Source organism: Talpa occidentalis, unplaced genomic scaffold (genome assembly GCF_014898055.3).
Source record: "Talpa occidentalis isolate TD23 unplaced genomic scaffold, MPIMG_talOcc4v2.1 talOcc4.10, whole genome shotgun sequence".
NCBI lineage: Eukaryota > Metazoa > Chordata > Mammalia > Eulipotyphla > Talpidae > Talpa > Talpa occidentalis.
Genome location: NW_023600993.1, coordinates 82,125,535 through 82,147,603, shown reverse-complemented (window position 1 = coordinate 82,147,603; position 22,069 = coordinate 82,125,535). Strand labels below are relative to the sequence as shown.

General features: G+C 42.7%; 1 protein-coding gene across 2 annotated transcripts in view; it reads right to left on the bottom strand.

The window, feature by feature from the left end:
* Positions 1-10,332: 10,332 nt before the first annotated feature.
* FERMT1 (FERM domain containing kindlin 1) overlaps positions 10,333-22,069 on the bottom strand; it is a 35,062-nt gene continuing 23,325 nt past the window's right edge. For both annotated transcript variants that reach the window (XM_037521086.1, XM_037521085.1), the window contains exons 10-15: positions 21,075-21,199; positions 20,257-20,363; positions 18,889-19,110; positions 18,224-18,348; positions 14,795-14,936; positions 10,333-12,638 (exon numbers count right to left, since the gene is read on the bottom strand). In XM_037521086.1, coding sequence (XP_037376983.1) covers positions 12,465-12,638; positions 14,795-14,936; positions 18,224-18,348; positions 18,889-19,110; positions 20,257-20,363; positions 21,075-21,199 — 895 coding nt within the window. In that variant the 3' untranslated portion in view covers positions 10,333-12,464. The remainder of the gene's footprint in view (positions 12,639-14,794; positions 14,937-18,223; positions 18,349-18,888; positions 19,111-20,256; positions 20,364-21,074; positions 21,200-22,069) is intronic.

Below are 22,069 nucleotides of genomic sequence, written 5' to 3'. Positions count from 1 at the left end.
ATGGCTGAGAAAACTCCACAAAGTCTGGAATCATGAAAGTTGAGGAGACCAGTGTTTTATTGAGGAGGGCCTTGTCAAGTAGGTTTTGAGGGACGAGACAAGGGAGGGCATTTATGACCTAGACAAGAGCAGGGTTACATGGGGTGGGGGCCATGATGGAGGAACAGAGCCTGGAAAGAAGAGTTAAAGACCTGAGGAAGGGTGTATTGGCCTTCTTAACTCTTTGGAGCAGCTTTGCCATGAGGAACAGAAAAATGGGGCAAGTAGAGCTCACAACCTTCTTAAGGTGGGAGACATTGTCATAGTTCTTCATGGCTGCCTAAAATGTAGCCCAGCATTCATGGGCTTAAAGCAACAGTCTTTATATTTTATCTGTGATTTTTGGGGTCAGGAATTTAGTTAGAGCTTGGCTGAATGATTCTTTTGCCCTACAGAGCATTGACTAGGGGCACTGGTCATGTTCAACTGTTGAGTGGGTTGGTTTAGAGGGTTCAAGATGGCTCCATTCCTATGTCTGGCACCTTGGTGGGGGTGGCTAGAAGACTGGGATCCTCTGGTACTGTCAACTGGAGTGCCTAATTGTGGCCTCTCTTTTCTTGCATGGTGGCCTCAGGAGCTCAAGAAAAAGTCCTTCTCCAAGACAGAAGCTGTAGTGGCCCATGATTTACATTCAGAAGTGATACAGTATCACTTCTGCTATACTCTATTCATCAACCCAGTCAAAAATCCACCCAGATTAAGGGACAGAAACAGAGGCCTCCCTCTTAACTGGGAGATTGTCAAAGAACTTGCAGCCATGATTTAAAATTCCCATAGATATAGACCATGTTTTCCGGCTGAATGGGAATGCACCAGGAAATAGGGAGAGAAGAAAGATGCAGGACAGAGAAGAGAAAGTTCTAGAATCAAGTCCTACAGAGGTCACAAGAGGACAGTACTCAGAAGGCTGGAGACTGGATGCTTCTCTCTGGGACAGGAGGAAAGAAAGATACTCAAAGGATAGATTCAGAGTGAAAGGTGAGGCTGTTCCCATCTGATGACTTCATTCTGCTCAGTAATATACAGTGAGCTCATCAGCTGGGGGTAGGTTTTGAAGGGATATGGAAAAAAGGAAGGTACAATATAGTCATTTCAGAGTCAGAACATTATTTTTTTTAAAGCAGATTTTAACAGTGATGGCTTTCTATCCCTGCTGAAAATAACATAGATTATAAGCACACGATTTTTAATCTTCAATAAATAGTGCTAATAAAATCACTTTATTGGTGACTGTTAATTATGCCAAGGATTTATGGGACCTATGACAGCTATTCCAAATTCTGGAAGTTGCTGGCCAATTATTACTCCCTTACATTCCTTTCAGATGGGAGGCACCATATTATTGATGGGGGAACTGGGATTAATTTTATAAAGTAAGTCTCAGGGAAAACCCAGGAGCAGAGCCCTGGCACCATTTCCTTTTTTGGGAGTTTTGAGAACATAGAAAATAACTTCTAGGTTTACTTGAGAGGTTGTGTTTGGATCAGCAAATCCTGAGAGTGATTAAAAAATGATCTGACAAAATTATCTCAGAGTTGATAGGTGATGTCCTTTTGCAATGATGATTTCACTGCTGGAAATATGTTTGTGATTTTTGTTCTGGAATTGCTTTCAGGAAAGATTTTATGATTCACACACATATGCAAAACCATCACCTGGGTTACTACTATTTATTAAGTCCTTTACCAAAATAGTTTATTTTTTTTTTAATTTTTTAAAAGATTTATTTATTTATTTTATACAAGAACTGGGGTACAGGCCAGATGCTCAGGAGGGTGAGAGGATTCACCAGAGACAGAGTAGGGAACAGAGCAGGCAGACTGACGAAATACACTGCTGAGGGGAGCAGCAGGCGAGACAGGAGAAGTCTGCCCCGCCATGTGGGACCCTCACCAGCCAGCCGGGATCGAACTGGTGCTGCAGAGGCTGCGGACAGCTTCACAGCGCTGCGCTCAATGGCCTGCGCCACCAGGGGAGGCCCCCAAAATAGTTTATTAATCACAATCTTATTTCTCGCTTTATTTAATCTTGGATATTTCCCAAAATTGAATTCCCATGAAAGTAATGGAGATTCAGCAACAGTAAGGATATCCCAAATAAGGGCAATCAGGCTTTGCTGAGAATTCCTAAAAGGGAGTTGGGAGGCTGTTGAAGCAGCACCATTGAAAGATCCATCCACACTTCATAGAATCACATCATGTCAGGAGTGATTGAGATTAGTCACCCAAACCAAACTTATTATCTGTGCTCCTGACTTCCCCTCCCTTTGGTATCTTTTATATTCGTTAATAATTGGGTTCCCATCCACCCAACTAGCCAGTCTATGAACTGCAGAGTCAAGCTTGATCCTCTGCCCCACTCCACTTATTCACTATGGTCAACGAAAAATAGATTTAGTTGCAAGTTAGAAAAAATCCACTTCACAGTGGCTTAAACACATTTACTTATTTTTCTTACATAACAAAAAGCCCAGGACTAAGCAATTACTTAGCAGCTGCTCTATGATGACACAGACATTTTCCTGTTTCTTGGCTCCACCACTTTTAGTGTGTTCCCTTTATCTTCATGCTGTTGCCTCCTGGTTGCAAGATGGCTGCTGTACCTCTAGGCATCACACTCATGTGTAAGGCAGGAAGGATGGGGAAGGGTGAAGGTAAAGCCAGATGCATCTCCCTTTTATCAGGATAAAAAATGTTTAGCCGGCAATCTCCGCAGGCCACATGGTCAGCCGGATCTGCAAAGAAAGGTGGGAAGCTGGGGAATAGGATTGTGATGATGGGTGTAGAACAATAAAAATCCATCTGGGGTGGACATATTGACTTAGCCAAAAATCAAGTTAGCAGGGAAGAAGAGAAAATGGTTTGGGGAGGTAAAGAATAGTGATGGTTGCAATAGCACTTCTACTAATTTCCGTTCTGAGACAGCTCTCAAGTTGCCTCATGTCTCTTTCCACTGTTATCTTCAGTTCCCAGTGTCTTTTAACCCAGCCGTCACAGCAGCCTCTGAACTGACCCTCCACTTCCAGTGTAGCTCTTCTCTGTCAGCTGCTAGGCTCTCAATTTCTAAAATGCAAGTCTGATCATGGCATCTTATGGACAAGAATATTCACTGCCCTCTGTCTCTCTGCTAATGGCCTTGCAATGAAGCTTGACCTAATACCTCATCTCCCCACTTGGCAAACTCTCATTTGCCAAATCTAAATGTCTCCTCCTCTGGGGAGTATTTCCAAATTTACTCCTGATTTGAGAAAAAAAATTATTTCTTCCCTATTAAAAAAAATTTATAATTTATATAATGTCCTTTTAATCTCATGTCTATTTTACATGTTAGTAAAATGCTTCTATAACATCATAGAATTATTGGGTTGTTGGAAAAGCCATGATGCATTTTTGCATTAAAAAACATAGAAAAAATGTCATGCCTTTTCTGACAACCCAATATTGCTCAGATGTCTATCTTTGGAAAGATTATAAACTCTGATGGAGATATTATCTTTAGCAGCTAGCAGAGTGCCCAGCACATAGCAGGTGGTTAGGCAGAGGGAGCTTCTTATCTAGTCTCAATCTCTCTATCAGTTAAAGAACCCGGATTTCCAGTTAAGCCCATGGCTACTTTGAATGCAGTGCAACGATTTCAGTCTCTTGTCGCTAACTGAAGCCATGTGACATGACGCCTAGTGCTAAAGCAGCCATGTTGGACCGTGAAGTTACTTTGTGAGTAGAAGCACTGCATGGTGGAGCAAAATGATTAAACGACAATATATGGACTGCTTTATTGCCTTGAGTTGCCTTAGTTTTAGGTGGAAAAAAGAAAAACTTCTCTGCTGTTTGAGCCACTATTATTTTCGATTTCTGTTACTTTTAGCTAAGCAATTCTAACACTAATTACATATACATTGTTATAGAAATGAAATCTAGCCTTTTACCCAGGCAGAGGAAGAACAAGCAGTACTTCAGGAAGGGTGAGGTCAGGAGAAGCTTTACTAGTCATGCATGAGGTCTCAGACCTGGGTAGCCCCGTAAGGTCTGAGCACCTGTTTAAAGACCAAGGGGTCCTTTTATACACAACTGTGTCCATATCTGTTATATTGATAACATAATTTTTCAGCAGGCACAACCATTTGTGGCAAAGTCCCCAAACAAGGAGGGCAAGGCAAGGGGGGAAAGATGCAGGCATTTGGGGATGGCCTTGGAGAGACAGACCATCTGGTTGGCTGCCTGACCTTGTAGATAAGAGTGCTGAGGCCCTGGCCATGAATCTTGAAAGGGAAGGAGCTGTAAGTAAGCAAACTTGTTGATTATGCCTGTGTTGGAATATTCATTGCACCTGGGCTGGAAGTTCTGCTGGAATCTTTATTATATTCATTTGCTCAATAATATATTTTCTCATCAATATAATTAATATAAATTTAACTTATATAAATTAGCATATATAATATAAACTATATCATAGATGTGTGTGTGTATTTGAACTGGTTGAATCACAATTCTCTGAACCCTGACATGGTTTGACAATGGTAGGTCCATAGGGTACATTATGTTTTTGATAAATTAGATGTATTTATTCACATACCTTTTTAAAAAATTTATTTTTTAATTTATTTATGCATACAAGAACTGGGGTACAGGCCAGAGGTATGGGGTGAGGGGTGGTGAGAGGATTTACCAGTGACAAAGTGGGGAGCAGAACAGATGGATTGACTGAAATACACTGCTGAGGGGAGCAGTGGATGAGACAGGAGAGGTCTGCTGCCCATGTGGGTAGCTCCCTGGCAGGGGATTGAACTTGTGCTGAAGTGGCTGCTGATAGTTTCACAGTGCTGAGACTTAACTCCTTGTGCCACCAGGGAGGCCCCTATTCACATATCTTTAAGGTAGGGTCAAATGCAGCCTCACATTTGATCAATTGTACCCACATATATTACTGACCCCTGAAAAGATTTGTGTTTGCCATCTCTTATCCCAGAGTGAACTTTTCTTAGGTTATAAGCCGTGGATTATTCAACAGCTCCTTGCCAAGTGTTTGGTTGCTCATTTGCTCCCTTGAGGTCTACCTGATATTCAAAGACCCATTTATAAAGAGAGGAAAAGGTCAGAATAAAAACATTTCAGTCAGCCTCCAAAAACAGAGCTCTGTCCCTGGGGAAAAGTCATCTCCCTGGTGGAATTGGCAGTCAATATAAATCAGTCATTTATATGCAAAGGCAAGAGTGGGGCCAACCAGTCCTGGGGATGGGTAGAGGGGTTGTCTCCGGTTACTGTTGGTGTTTTCCCTGTTGGGAAGAAGGCAGAGCTCTTTCCTCTCCTTCTGCCCCACGTCTGACCCAGATTGCAGTCACGCGTCAAATTGGACAAGTGGACTAGCAGGTGGGATCTGAAAAAAAGTTTTAGTCAGAATTTTCACTGTTTTGGCACTTGGAATCCAGTGTGAAGTAACTGGAGGGAAAGGATGTCTATGGAGTTTTGGTAGAACTTACCCAAATATGTTCTGGGGAAAGTCACCTCTTGGGATAGTATCACAAATAACAGCCATCTAGGACCCTGGGCTCAAGAGGGTCTTGCTGTTCCCATGGGAATATCAAGAGTTTTATTGAGGAGCCCAACTCTAGTCAGGGTCTGGATTCAAGTTCTCACTTCCAGCTGGGTGATGTCGACAAGTTGCCTGAGCTCTCGCTGCACGGGGCTGGTGTGTGCTGGACTCGGCTCCTCCCTGTGGGAGCAAGGGAGTTGGAATCTCTTTCCAACTCTGTACACTGTACTTGAGGGAGTCTTTACACCGAGGTAACTGGCAGTTAACTGGTTGTACAAAGAGTACTGAGGTAGTGAGGTGAGGTGCCTACCTCACCCATGGGATGAATTGAGAGAACTGGAAGGAAGTAGGAGTAATTGCCCTCTCTTCCTGTCAGCTTTTCAATTCTTTCAGCCTTATAGCACTAGCTCTATCGCTGTTAACACGGCCCTTTGGGGAGGCACACCATTGACTGGCTCATCTCATTATTACAACACTTGCTCCCTGAACTTCCATTGCATTGCCTACAAGATTCTCCTTTCTCCTAATAGCTACTGTGGACACCACAGTGGGGTTTCCTTTACCAGTTCAAACTAGATACAAGGCCTGAACCAGCCACCTGTTATCAACACTAGTGTCTACCTTTTAAGCCCTGTCACTAGACTCTGTTGCAATCCCTTACTCTTTCCTCAAAGCTGTTGGTTGTATTTTCCCCTAGAATCTCATTTGCTTTCCTTGTCATGGGCCTTGTTTGGGGCCACCAAGACCTCTGATGACACGTTTCATATGTTTAAGGACACAGGCTTGGGACTTTGGAGCCTTCCTCAGGCCCTGGCCTCCTCTCAAAGGGCTCTGCCTTCTCTGCAGGGCAACCAGAGCCTCTCTTCCCAGGCATCTCAGAGAGCAGCCCAAGGCCATACCCTTCAACTTTCAATGGCTAAATAAGAGAAACAATACCCTGATAGCATTTGTCAGTCAGGGTTTCCCAAGGAAGAGTGGCTTTAGGATTTTTCCTCTGTAACAATTGGGGAAACTGAGATACACAGGGACAATGCGGATCTTCAAGGTCAGCAGGAGGGAGGAAATCTCTGAAGTTGAATCTTTCCCATAGTTGTTAGGAGGGTTAATGAGTCTAAAGGGAAGCCTCTAATGTCCATTCTGCGTGTGTGCAGCTTTTTTATAGGGACCCTTCTGACATAACTGGCTTTTGATGTGACACAGGATGTGGGCAAATGTGGGGAGGTTCTGGAGGGTTTTCCTGAATCACTGGATTTGATGTTATCCAAACTAGATGACATGGAACTCTGAGCTGGTTTGTCAGAATCCTACCCTTCGTTTAGTAAGGATTGTTTTCTTCTCTAAACAGGACAATCTGTCATCCCAAGGTCAGTGAGATCAGGGCACAAAGTCTTGGTGAAGGCGGAGAATGGGAGCAGGCTGATTTTTTTTTTTTTTTGGATAGTACTCAGAATTTCCACACAGCTTCAGTAAGGTTCAAGGTGTTGAGAAAGCAGATGGGGAAACTTGAGCGCAAGAAAAGGTCAAGTGCTGACCTTCAGCTGCCGTTCATGATTCCCAGGGCTCCAGCTCTTGGAGGCAGGGGGTGCAGAGGGGAAAAGTGGGTGAAAGAGAAAAGGACACTCTCCCTCCATCTCCACCGTGCCCCAGAGAGTCTGGGGTGATAAAGAGAGGAGTGAAGGAAGATCACATGCTTGGTGGGGGAAGAAATGAAGAAGGCAGATACAGAGATGTTGAGCCCACTGACAGGAAAAAGAAGTCTTTATTCAAAAGTGAATTAAAAACATTTTAAAAGTTATTTCAGAAAATAAATATTGCAAGATATTTTGGTTTTTAGTACTGACAACATAAACATGAGTTTCCAAATGAAAGACTCATTTGCTTATTTTTTTGACCTTGGGACTAAAAATGTGACTTTCCCAGAAACAAAAATAAAATACTCATTCGACGACTCTTTCTCTAGCTCCCAAGATCTTTTTTCTTTTAAATTTATTTTTATAACTAATTCTTCAGTTGTTCATAGCTATATAACTTAGGGGTTACATTTTTAGTCCTTACATGTACACATGCTTTACTCACCCCGTGCCCTACCCCATTCCTGCCCCATCCCCTTCTCACCCCCATTTTCTCTGGCCTACAGTGCATTTTTCACAAAATCTCAAAAAATTGTTTTTGCTGTGTCTTGCCTCTGTGTTTTGTTATTTATATTCCACAGATGAGTGAAATCATCTGATGTCTATCTTTCACTTTCTCACTTATTTCATTTAGAATAAGCACCTCAAGTTCCATCCTTTTTGTCCCAAAAGGCACTGTTTCATCTTTTAAAATAGCTGAGCAGCTCTCCATTGAGTATATTTTCCACAATTTCTTTATCTTGTTCTCTGTCTTTGGACACTTACGTTGGTCCCATGATTTGATAATTGTGCATAGTGCTGCGATGAGCGTAGAAGATTTTTCATATTAGTGTTTTCCTATTCTTCTGGTGTATAACAAGCAACCTAGTCATGGTATTGCTGGATCATATGGGATTTCCATTTTTACTTTTTTAAGGTATTGCCATAACATATGCCATTCCATAGAGGCTGCACCAAATTGCGTTCTTACCAACCTTTTCCCCCACATCCTTACCAGCATTTATTATTCCTCTTCTTTTTGATGAGGTCATTCTCATTGGGGTGAGGTGATATCTCTTCGTGGTTTTTATTTGCAAACCCCTTATAGCAAGTGATGCTGAACTTTTTCTGTGTTTTGTACGTAGGCCATCTGAATGTCTTCTTAAGAAAAATGTCTGTATAGGTCTTTTTCCATTTCTTGATTGGGCTGTTTTTCTGCCATTGAGTTGTATATGCACTTTATATCCTTTGGAAAATTAACCCTTTGTCAGATGTGTGATGTGCAAATATCGTCTCCCAGTCTGTAGGTTGCCTTTTTGTTTTTGTGGTTGTTTCTTTTGGGGTACGAAAGTCTTTTAGTTTGCTATAGTCCCGCTTGTTTATTTTTGCTTTTGTTTTCCTTGGCATTGGGGTTGCATATCCGAATATATCTAACTTTCTTTTTAAGTATTTTAGGGTTTCAATGCTTATATCCAAATCTTTAATTCACTTTGAATTAATTTGTGTATGGAGTTAAGTATGTATCTAGTTTCATTCTTCAAAAATGGCCATATTACCAAAAGCAAATTGCAGATTGAATGTGATATTTATCAAAATCGCAATGACTTTTCTCAAGAAATTACAACAATGATAACATTTCTATGGAACCATAAAAGGTCCTGATTGGACAAAGCAATCCTAAGGGAAAAGAAGTAAAACTCCTTGACTAACCTACACTGCATGACAACAGTAATCTAAACAGTGTGGAATTGTATTGTAGCAACAATACAATATTTGCAAAAATACAAAATAGAATAGAAAGCCCAGAAATAAACCTACACAAGTAAGATCAGTCAATTCTTGGCCAAGGAGTCATGACTATACAATGGAGAAAGGAAAATCTCTTTAATAAATGGGAAGAGATTGGGAAACATGGAGGGCCAAGATCTTTTTAATCTGATTCCACCTAACTCCTGGGCAACTTATCCATGAATGCCCCTCACCTTTTCCTACCAGCGTAAGTAACATAGGGACGCTGAGCTGGGAGAAGCCTACACTGGGGCTGGGGGAGGCATTTCAAGGCTGGGCAAGGCTGGAAATGGAAGAGTAGAGTTTGCTGGGTTAAATTTAGTGCTCTCGGAGTTAAGACAAACCTGGTTTTGAATCTCTGTGTCACTTCTTTTTTTAAAATTAATTAAAAAAATTTTTTTTACATCATTGTTCATTTTTAAACAATATTTGCTTCCCCCCCACCCCCTCAGGTGTAGTCCCCATGGAATTTCCTTCCCCAATGTACCCGCACACCATCACCTCAGTCCCCTGTGCTCCTCCCTCCCTCCCTCTGGTCCCTCTCCCTCCTCCTTCCTGCGGTATGTCTCTGATTTGTAATTGTCTGTTTTTGCTTTGTTGTGTTTTGTACTGTTCCTATTTTTTTACACTGATGTCTTATTTGGTCCCCCTCTATTCCTGCTATAAGTGAAACCATTCGATATTTTTCTTTTTCCTTCCAGCTTATTTCACTGAGCATAATTCCTTCTAGCTCCATTCACATTGCTGTGAATGGCATGAGTTTATCTTTTCTTATTGCTGAATAGTATTTCATTGTGTTGGGCAAGTTACTTCACCTATTGAATGGTTTCTTCTGTGTGTAATGAGAAATCAAGCAGTTTCTGCCCCCTATGGGTTGATTTGAGAATTACACAAAGGGATAATTATAAACAGCTGATCCAAAATACCCATTATGGAGCATCTCACATAAATCAAAGAAGTGGCCTTCTGCATTCACATCAGATCAGAGGCCTTCTGCTAATCCTCTGCTTCTGGATATTTCTTTGCTCTTCGGTGCTTTTTCTCCAAAAGGTAGATTTGAAAAGGGACAAAAGAGTTCACAAGACCAGTTGTGTTAGGAAATCTAGTGACCATTAATGAGAAAGGAATTGAAAACAACACTTAAGTGAAGTTTCCAAGTCAATCTCACCGGGGAGAATGAGCTGGAATCTCAGAATCAAGGGGAGAAGCACATGTTAAACCTAAAATCTGCCTCCTTTTTTATAATGGAAAAATGTTCACCTTTTTAGACAAGTAGATGGAAGAGGACACAAGTAGGCAGTACTCAAATCCATATAAACCTTTTAATTAAGTCATATAAAATAATAAAAAATGTAAATTTCCCATGTAGCATAGCTAAGAAAGCAAATGGCACTTAGTAATTTAAAATTTCATTATAGTAGTCAGATGACCTTTTGCACCCAAAGCAAAAGTCCTTAAGTTGCTTTCTGGAATAACAGCATTAAAGCGACATGGTGCATTTGCTTATTCTCTTGGGAAGTGGCTGTATAGTTATAGAAGAAATGCTCCATTGAAAATCTGGTTAAAACCAGCCGGCTCCTTGGAATATTTTCATGGAAATATCTGACAACTATGAAAAGCTAAGGATGAGGAACTGAGCTTTGGAAAATTCTGCAGAGTTGCACTCGGTCATGGACAGGTAAAATGTGACATTAAGGAGTACTATTTTCATGTAGGGCCTGATTTACTAGGTTGTAAAATAACAGAGCCCACGATTATACAGAAATGACCAACACCAAGTTTAACGCAGTACACTTAGTACTAGTTTCTATAGAAAACCTTTCAAACTAAGTACTTTTTGACTAGGATCAGATTTCCCAAGTATCTAAGGCACTTTTGTGCTTTGAGTGAGGCCTCAGAAGTTTAGCTGGTGCCTGGGGGTGTTCATCAAGATTCACCTCTAAGCAGAGACTAAAGGAAGAATTTCTAGCAACAACTTCTGGTTTGGGGTCTAGTGGGTCCCCAGGCAAGGCTATCTCCACATATCCCCTGGAATTGTGGAAATCGCCCTTCCCAAATGGCTTTGTTGGAAAAATAAAGCAACAGCTGATATTTGTAGGCATCTGTGGTCCACTCAAGTCCCTACAGTTTGCTTCCTAAAAGAACATCAAAATGGAAACAGCCTCTGCCTTATCCTTGCAACACAAAGGATATCCTTTGAACGACAGCACATTTATAAAAACATAATGAAATACAATCTGATATTTCCCTCTACCCTAGTATTGCTTTTTACCTTCTCAAAACCCACTCTTCTTATGCTGATAAACCCAAACAGAAAATGACAGCTGAGTCAGCTATTCATTGGCCCACACTCATGCCTCAAGGCAAAAAGCAAAAAGCAGAAGAAAAAACCTAATATTGGCTTTTGACTTACAAAACCAAAGGCCTTTAGAGGAGAGGCCAGGAGTCATGTAAACAGACACCAAATCTGGGAAAATACATATTAGGGATAAGAGCAAGTTTTTCCTACCTCCCCCAAATAAGCCATAGCTAGACACCAGTGGGGAAGCCTTCATCCCTTGAACTTGGTGGCCTTTGAAAATAGATTTGCTCTATATCCCGTGCTTCTCTCCCTGCACAGTTGGGGTGGAGACCTCACTGGAAGCCTTGATCCTGGGAGGTAGTTTTTATGAACAGAGAGAACTGTGCTCATCCCTGAGTCTAACCCCAAAGTAAAAGCAGTTGAGACATGGAGCTGAGTCAAGGAATGAATTTCCCTGTACTCATGCTTTCAAGGAAGATATAAAGGTACTGAAGGATCCCCAGGAATGGGACAGATGTGAGGGTGGCAGCAGTAACCACAGGGCACCAACCCCCAAGACCAGATGGGTCAATCAATGGTCACAGCAGCAGCACATGCCACTCATGACACTGAGGGCCCAAGCTCTGACCCCTTGTCATCAACAGGTCCTAGGTTACCATCCTCTCCCTACTCTAACCCCCAGACGGCAACCTCTACATAAAAAAAATGTGTGTGAAGATTCCTCTACCCTTTTCATAGGATGGGTGCTAAAAAGCAATTCTGTTAAGAAAAACAGATTTCTTTTCATACCTGAGATTGTGGAGTAAGATCTATCCTTGCTATGTGTGCTTCTGACCTGTCTAGCCTCTCCACGGACAGGAAGGAAGCTGATAAGCACACAGATGACTTCCGGCCAGACACTTGGTCGGTCCTGCAAGTCGCAGTTGCTGGCTGTCTGCTAGGCCCCACAGCAATCTTAACGCATACTCCTTCCTCTGCCCACCCATTTTACAGAAAAGGCAACTGAGGCCCCTTCCACCACTGGCAGCGCAGGCCAAAGTAAGGAAAGGGATATGCCAGGCAGCAAGTTTGAAATGAGGGAAGGATCCTGGGGAACTGGTGAATACAGTTGTCTGCCAGTTTGGAATCTAAATGCTGCATTGCCAGCCACTGCCTTCGACTCGCACTCCGTGTAGGCCCAGCAGGCCTGCTTTGCTTCATTCCTGGCCACCAGTCAACTTGTGGAAGAGCTCCTCATCCAGCGTTTCATTCTGGCCCTTGGAGCGGGTGGACAAGAAAATGTAGCCACCAATGTATTCATGCACGACCTTGCAGTCTGCACTCAGGCAGGTGAACGCAATGGAGACATTCTGGTCAAACTCGATGGCCACCTGGAAGAGGCAGACACGGGTCAGGTTAAATAACTCTGGCAAGGGAAGATGAGAAAGAGTCTGCTTTGCTGGAAATGGGCTCCAGAGCTGAGGCAGCTGACAGGTGGATTTTCCCCCAAAACTGCATGAAAACTCACCATCTCCATTTAATAGTCACAAAACACTGCCTTGCTCTCCTTGCGCCCTCTTGTGGTGTCATTTTGCGGCACATTGTCAAAACATTCTAACTCCCAAAACATATTTTCTGTCTGTCTGCCTCTAGTTTATATGAAAGACCTAAGTACCCCTTGTTTGGAGGGACAGGATGCTTTGCAGATTTTTAAAGACAGTAAAAGGGGCCCTCTGAATTTTCCTCCAGCCATGGCCCAGCAACCCTTCCCAGCCAAAAGTCATGAATGCTGAGTGCTCGGAAAAACAGGCATTACTCGTCCTCAGCCTTGGCTGTACTTGGGAATCACCTGGGATCTTTAGAAATGACTGATGTCCAGCTTTTTCTCCCAGAGATTCAGACTTAACTGGCCTGGGCCGTGGAGTTTTAAAGCTCCCAGGTGATCAAAATATGCAATAAGGTTTGAAAGCCACTGCCTTAGAGGTCTTTTCATCTCAGATCTTCATTGCACAAATAAGACCTGAGAGAGTTAACAGCACAGGGATCATGCTCAGCGAAAAAAGCCAGAAAGAAAAAGAAAAATATCAGATGGTCTCACTCATAGCAGGAATTTAGAAAACCCAAATAAGGGATCAGGAAAAAGACTAATTATAATAAAGTAAAAATCAAAATTGACAAGCAACTATAAATACACTACGGGGAGGGAGAAGGGAATAGGATCAAAACAAGATGGTGGGAATTTTACGGGGACTATAACCAAGATGAAAATGCATACCTGTACAAAAATGAAAAATGATGTAAAAAAAATGAACAATGATAAAAAAATATATTAAAAAAAAAGTCAGAGCCTCTCGGCAGGTGGCTTTGTGCAGGGAGAGACTGCCACAGGCATGAGGGCAGAGAGATCCTGAGTCAGCACCAGCAGAAGGAGGTAAATCAGCAGGAGGCTGAGGTCTGCAGCATCACCAAGGATTTCCGAGGATATGGCCTCACCTGACCTTGGTTCCTCCAGTGGAGATGGTGCTGGGGATTTGAGGGCCCCAAAACCCGAGAGGATAAGTTTTTCATAGTCCTCCCTGTGCATGTGCACTTGTCTCTCTGGTGATAGTGCCCTTTGGGGCCTGGAATGCTCTCCAGGGAGGCAGCGGAGCCTCTGAATCTACAACAACACATCTCCTGGTGGCCATTCAGCTGAGGTCTTTTTGGGGTTTAGTTTGTATGACAGTGTAAGATGAGTTCAAACGTTCAGATAGGCTTTTCCCAAGATTCTAGAGTTGGCTTTTTCCAATACGTGTCACCTTAGTAGGTGAAACTAAATGTTAGTGGAAGCCTTTGGAGCCTCAGAAGACACTGTTACCATAACCTTACAGAATGCTGATTACCTAGATTTAGGGACATCTCCAGAAATAACCTTTTTATTGGATACCTCGATCTAAAGGCAGGGCAAACATCTAGAAGCAAAGTTTTGTCGTATGACGTCAGACCTTCCTCATCATGTGAGACCCTCTACTTTCTCCTTGATGCCCCACCCCTATCCCATTCCTCAGCCAGGATGTAAACCCAGGTTTGTCCCGTTTATTGGTCATGAATGTAATTACCTATGTAATGAATCTTTTCTCCTACTAATCTCTCGGATGTTGATTTTTGCTCGCTTGTCCAACCTAAGAACCTAGAAGGGTGGGGGCTGTTCCCCTGGGCCCAGACAGAAGTTCCATCTCAGCTAGTTTCTGCCGCATAATTACCAGCTTAAATTTTATACCATCCTATGCTGAATTGAAGGACATGAGTCAAACAGCTCAGCAATTTCAGTCTGTCTTTAGGGAAAGTCTGTATGAAGACTGAGCTGACTTGTGCTAATTCAGAAGCATTTGGCCTGAACTTGTTAGGAAAGTACCCAGAACTCTATCTACTTATTTCAACAATTACCACATGCTGGAGTTTTTTAATCCTGAAGATAAGAACACCTTTTAAAAATCAGAATAATCAGCAATTCTAGGAAACACACATTTACAGTCTCAACACCAAATACCCCAAACTTTCACTTTACCTGCCCGATTTCCCAATTTACATTCCACTGTTTCATGTTTGCGAATCTCCATGTTGTAACTGGAATCCCAGTGGCTATGTCGATTCTTATCAACCTGTTATATGAAACTCCCAGAATGTCATCTTTCTTGCTTCCTCTAAATCTGAAAAAAGAACAAAACTAATTAAAAGAAGTAACTGCTTCACTTTCATTCATTAACAACTTAAGGATAATATCAGCATTTTTAAAAACTGTATTCGTTTCATTGCAGTAACGTTGGTTTACAACATTGTGTATAATTCAGAAGGATAGGCTTGTATCCTTTCTGCTGTATGTTACCACACCCCACCCACCATCCAAGCACCCCTAGCTGTGCTCCACAGTCTACTTAGCCACATCCTTTTGTGTCTCAGCTGGCTGCAAATATCAACATGTCTAAATTGTTTTCAAGTAATGGACGGTGACGCATTAACTCTCTAAGAAGGGCATTTCTATTGTGGTAGAGAGAATATGAAGAGTGGAGAGAACTAGGACTATCTTAAGAGAGACTACTGTCAGAGGAAAGCAAAATAAGAGGGGCTTTAATCCATTCACTCAAAATTAGCACCAACTGCATATGCCAGACACTGTGGATACGTGCAGCGACCTACAGAGAACAGAAAATTCCTGACTTCGTGGCCCTTATGTTCTCTTGGGGGGAGCAAGGGTGACGAATAAGTGAAATATATGTACAAGATAAAGTCTTGAAAGAAAAGAAAGCAAAGAAGTGAGATAGGGATTAAAGGTAGTGAGAGTGTTACAATTTTCTTTTTTTTAAGATTTATTTTTATTGTATGCATACAAGAGCTGGTGTACAGGCCAGAGGTGTGGGGGGTGAAAGGATTCACCGGAGACAGAGTGGGGAACAGAACAGGCAGATTGATGGAAATACGCTGCTGAGGGGAGTCAGGAGAGATCTGCTGAGCCATGTGGGTTGCTCCCTGGTCTGCCGGGGATCGAACTTGTGCTGCAGACGCTGTGGACAGCTTCACAGGCTGCGTCTTAATCCCTTGCACCACCAGGGAGGCCCTGTTACAATTTTCAATAGGGACTCAGGGGAGGTCTCGGTGAGAAGGTGGTACTGGATTGAAGAACTGATGTCTGTGGGAGCAGCTGTGCACAATCTGGGGGGAAAGTGCTGTAGGCAAAAGACACAGACAATGCAAAAGCCAGAACTTCTTTTTCTTCCTGCTAGGACTTGCCTGAGGCAGGTGTGACTGGCTTCTGGCTGCCATCTGACCAGGGTTGCTCCAGCCCTTGTTTCTGAGTGACCTTAGAAAAGGCCGGTTTTCATTAAATTGGGGGTGGTTGTCATCAAACCCCACCTCCATGAACAGATGCTGGAGGAGAGCTAGGAGTGGAGGGAGGTGACAGCTGGAAAGAAGGGAAGTAAGGTAAAGAAGTGACTATCTTCAGACATTCTTCAGGGCCACCATGCCTCACAATTTATCAGGTACTTTACCTGCCCTGCTTCCCTGAATTCTCCCTACAAGGCAGGTTGAGAATGCCCATTGCACAAAAGCAGAAGCTGAGGTTAATGAAGGTGGCCAACATCACAAGCAAGGAGATTGCAGAGGGGGGTGGAAGCTGGGCCTGCTTCACTTAAGTGTCCATGTTCTTTCCATGATGAGGGGCTGACTTCATGGTTAAGTGTACACATGCACACACACACAGAGGAATGCATATACAGCACAGCTTTGTTCACCTTCCCTCTTTACTTGGGGTGAGTACAGCAGAAGGAGTTGCCTGTTTAGAACACACATTGGGGCATATTTTAAATGAGATGCTCTGGTGATCAGAAAAGTTTGCTGAGATGCCCTGCTAGAGGGGGTAGGAGAAGCTAGGTCTGTGGAAAGAACCAGGAAAACAAATAAAAATTGTTCCTTGCTGTAAGTCAACTCTTTAAAATACAAGCCAACCTTCCAAATGCCAAGTATAAAATGAGAGAGTGGAGTGGATACTTCTCTAACTGTAGGGTTAAACAGATTACCCTTAAATATCAATCTTCCTTTTTGAACACAAAAAAATGTGAGTCAATTTACAAGTCTGCTGTGGACAAGTTCTAGGGAATGATTTTATATAGAGGGCAGAGCCATCATGCTGGGGATAATGAGTGAGGACCCTGGGTTCATGCCAAGGTGTGCTCCTGACCAGGAGGTGAATGTGGAGAAGTCCCTGGTGTCATTTTTCTGCATCTTAGTGTTGTCACCTGTAAAACAGAAGGTGGTAGTAGATGGGCCACCTAGAAGTCCCTTTGAAACTGTGGGCACCAGAGTTGCTGACTGTGGGCATCCCCTCTTCCAAGCACCAGGCCCCAGAGCATTGCTTACGAGGAGTGCAAGTGTTAGTGGATGGTGGGCATTTTCCTGTCTCCCACCAGTGGCCCCACTGGGGCTCAGGCTGGAGACAGAGGCCAGTAGTGATGGCGGGCAGCAGTGGTTTCCGTCCCACAGTGTCTCAGGGCAGGCAGCCCCTGGTTCTGGCTAGAGAGAGGAGCATGGGGCCCCACAGGGTCGCGCCAATGCTGTGGCTCCCTCCAGCTGCAGGCAGTAGAGGAGCCCATGGATTTGGTGCCTGGGTCGTAGAATGGACCAATCAGGTGTGGGCTATGAGCTGGTTGGTGCTATGGTCCAATCAGCTACAGGCTTGAAACCCATCCAGTCAGATTTGTAGGTGTGGGTCCCTGAAAGAGGATATAAGGCAGGGCAGACAACGGCTCAGAACTCTCTGAGGCTTGGGCTCACTCGCTAGATTCTTGCATTGTTCCTGACCTCTAAAGAAGAAAGAAACAGCATCCAGCAGCTGACCTCCAAAGGAAGAGTTCAAGAAGCCAAAAAAGCTTTGCAGAGAAGCCAAAGAGTTCACAGAGGTTGGGGGCTGGAGGAGGAACTGGCCCCAAGCAGCTACTCTGGCACCCCTGGTTTTATTTTGGGCCCAGAAATCTTCAGAGACCATGAGAATGAGCTCACTTCCTGAGAAGACTGTGTGAAAATAAGGCACAGGGTTTGTTGAGACTTCTCTGCCTAGAAAATCCTAGACATTCTGTAGAGCCATACCATGAGACATGGTATGAGATCCACAAGTGGGAGGAAGTTGATATGAAGGGAGGGGACAGAGTTCATAAAATCATTATGTGATTTCTTCCTTTGGTTTTGCAAATGGTGTTGTCCTTAAAGAACCAAATCTCCCTTGAAAATTTCCTTTCCCTCCGGCAGCTAGGTTTCATAGGTCTTAGCACTTTGACCAGACCTATAGGAGATTTTTAAGCACAAACATGTTTGGGACATTTGTGACAGGGCAGTATTCTAAACTGAGAAGAGTTTATTTGAGACTATGAGAAGCCGCTGGGCTCCCAGAAGAGCACTTAACACTGACTGGAATGTGAGAGACACAGGTGAAAACTGTACTCACCTGACAAGGTAGTAGGTGAGGCCGAATTCAGGTAGAGACTGCCATGCCTGGATGAACCGCAGCTTAGCTTCCACCAGGGGCATATCGACCACATTCTGGTGGGCTTCCAGAATCCGGGTTGCCAGCTAAGCAGAAGGGGAGGATGTCAAACTCTCCTTAGTACATGCTTACTGCTCTCTGATCCTGTTAGCTCAGATTTCCAATAAGAAAAACAAATGCAAGACCCAACTGTAGCTCTATAAAGACCATTCATTCATTCTGTCTTTCTACAAGACATGTAAGTCACTGGGGAGAAGCAAAAACAAGATCAACCTAAGTTTTTAAGGTTCACTCAGATGGGTTTCTCATTTGGGGGTCCATGCAGTGTCCAGGGACAATGGTTCTACTTGAATCAGTTCATCTCTGTGACTTTTAACCACTCTACAGAAGCATAGTTAAAATTATTTTTAATTATATTAAATCTGGGGATATTGGCAAGTTCAGTTAGCAGTATATTTACCTTTAACAAAATTAACATTAACTTCTTAATATATTTAATACCCAACCATCATAAAATCTCCCTCTCTGCTGATTTCTCATGGCATCTGCAATATTTTAATTCCTCATTTTATTTTAGAAAATATGGATTTCACTATAATCAATGGTCCCAACAAGATCAACGGTACCTGTTTAGACTTGTATTTTTTTGCACACCGAGGTGACACAAAACTTTCTGGGTTCATGTCCAGGTTTTCGAGACTGGAGGCTACCTGACATGTTGAGCTGCGGTTTTTCATTTTTAGAAATGAGAGGATGTTGACGACCTCTGGCTGGTAGGAGCTGTCTGCCATGGTTTTGCCCTTCGATGCCAGGATGCAGGCAGCCATCCACTGGGCATATTGATTCTCCTGTAGCAAACATCAGAGGATTCAGAAGCAATTTCAAATGCAAAGCTACCCTGCTAGGCATTGAACTTGAGCTTTCGGCTCTGAAATATAAAACTATCGCTTTCCAAACAAGGAAAATGGCATAAGGCACGTGTTCTGAGTGGCGGTTAATCACCTAACTTAACACCCAACAGAAGCTGTTGAGTCCTGTGTTGAGTTTCTAGATGCTAAGGTACTAGAGGATGGGGACATGAGCTTTGATAAATTATGCACTAGGAACTTTATATGTAAAGATGAGCTGAGGACACACAGGAGTGTCATGCACATGGACAAATGAAAACCCAAACTACCAGGCAGTCGTCCTTAATACACATTTCCATTTTCATATCACATCTGATCGCTATGACAAAAGGAAATTGAGGCAATGATCATTAATTGATTCCCATAGTATTTCTACCCTGGCCAGATATCCGTAGTGAAGACAAAGTCCACTGATGTGATCTGAGCCACAGTGCTGACTTCTATTCTTTAATCCCTTTGCTCATTTTCCACCCCAGGGAGTGAAGAGGCGTGCTCCCAGAAGTTGAGGGTGTACAGTTGAAGTGTGGGATTCTTCAGTCCAACAGTAGGTGTGGTACCCTGAATTCCTGCCTCCAGCTTCACCCTCTGGTATCGGCACCCTTTGCATGTAATTTTACAGCCCCTCCCGTCAGAGCCAGAGTGTAATTTCCTGCTGCTAGACTTTGGGCCCAGCCATGAGACTTGATTTGGCTAATAGAACATGGGTGGGAATGATGGGGTACCCACTGCAAGCTAAGCCTGAGGAAGGCTCACATGTCTGCAGTTGCCTCCTGTGATGGCAGATTGCAGATCCTCCCTGAGCACGCAGCCTGGGGCCCAGAATAAACACATGAACTCAACCTGCAGCAAGAAGCCAAGCCTGCCAGGCCTGCCAAAGCAGATCTTTCCATCCAGCCCAATGACCCAACCCCCAGTCTACCTGCATATGTTTCAGAAACGAATGTTTATTTATATATGTCAACACGATTTCATGGTTGTTACGAAGCAAGAGATAATTGATACATTAGTGTTTTGATTTATGAAAGCAGCTCAGTTGTTTTGTCCTCCACAAAGGGGCAGTGACAACATTTTTGTGGTTTTACTTACATGGTCACATCTCAGATGCACTTCATTCATTCCATCGGCAACAGGGATTAGTAATTTGATTCCAAATTTTCTCCCTGATACATTTACATCTGGCACAACTTCACAGCCTGAATGATAAAAGGCAGGGGCAAAACAGTTCTGAGGATACAGTACATACATTTCAGGTGTGTGTCTAACAAAGACCTTAGATTCGGTTCTTTTCTGAAAAAGAGGAGCAAACTGATAACAATAATTAAAGGATAACCAAATAAGACTGGTGAATTAACATGCATAAAGAAGAACATTTTCTTTTATGATTTTAAAAAAATACAGCATCAATTGAATATACTTCTCAGGTTGATTTGGCTATTCTAACTCATAAGAATGACACGGAATAGGAGTTTTAAAATAAACCAAAGCAGAAGGACTTGGGGCACTGGTTAATTAAATATTTCATCAATAGACTAGAATCTCTGCAGTCAATTTGAGAAATTAGAATAGGCAGTTAAGCAACAAGAATCAAATATCACTTCTGGAATCCAGAAAGCTTTTCAGGATCATACAGTGCTGCATGTACTATACTTATGATGTCAATTACCCCCACTTCATAAACTTGGATACAATGGGGAAGAAGGGACAGCAGAATGGAAATAACCACACTTACTGGACTGCATTCCAAGTCCCCAGGGAAGAGAAGCTGCAGGAAAGCCGCCATTTTGAAGCCAGCGACACAGAGATTCCTCTGAAGTAAACCTTGTTTCCATAGGCAGGAGGCTTTCATTCACTTACTAGGTCATGACAAGCCACAGAAAGCTGTCTTACCTTACCTCTAATCTTACCTCTAAGATTTAGTTTGTCTACTGGTTCTCCTTGTTCAAGTTCCTTATTTTTAAAGTAGGTTATAGATGTATCTTTAAAGACGAACCAGTATTGTTTGAAAGATTTTAATGCTAGCTTCTTGGGCCTACAAATTAAAGTAAAAGAGGTGTTTAAACAGCCATCTAGAAATGTAGAACACAACACAAATTTCAAGCAGATCAAGATGCTCTAAACAATAGATGCTTCTGTGGGGATGTCAGTTCCATGTATGGGGGTGATAGAGACAAGGACAAGGTAGGCTGGGACTCAGGTGGGACTTTGAATGCCTTCCTAATTTTATATTCTAGATTGGTTCTCAAATGCTGGTGTCCATCAGAATCAGAAGGGAGCTTGGCCCTAGTGCAAGAGATTCAGCTTTGGCAGATGCAGGTAAGGGTTCAGGCATCTGCATTTGAAGAAAGCTTCCTAAGGTGGTTGCCCAGAGTTTGAGAAATATTAGTCTAGACCAGTAACCTCCAAACTAAAACTGGGCACACCCTATATTTAAAATATTGTATCTAGTCCCTAGCACATTTATAGCCATTTACTTGCAATATATTTGTATATTACTATAAAACCTACATAAACATTAACATGACAAAAGAGTGAATCTGAAAAACTCAGTTTGTTTCAACAAGGGAGGTTATTACTGAGTTACATATTGCCCAGCCAAGGAAGTAGACTGTGGGCTGTGTTTACTAAATCAGTCTTCATAATTTAATGCCATCTACCTATTTCTGAGGATTGTTGATAAAACAAAGCTACTAATTTCTATCTTACTTGATGCCAAGGCCTCACTTGTGCATATTGATCAGAATAAGTTACATTTTTATGTGTTTTAATAAGTAGGTTTAAAACACTGTAACTCTTACACTGGATGGTGTTTAACACAGAAAAATTCTGTGTGCAAGTGTTAAAGGTATGCAGATAATATTGTTTGAATAGGGCAGTGTTGACAGCACTGTGGCATGGCAAT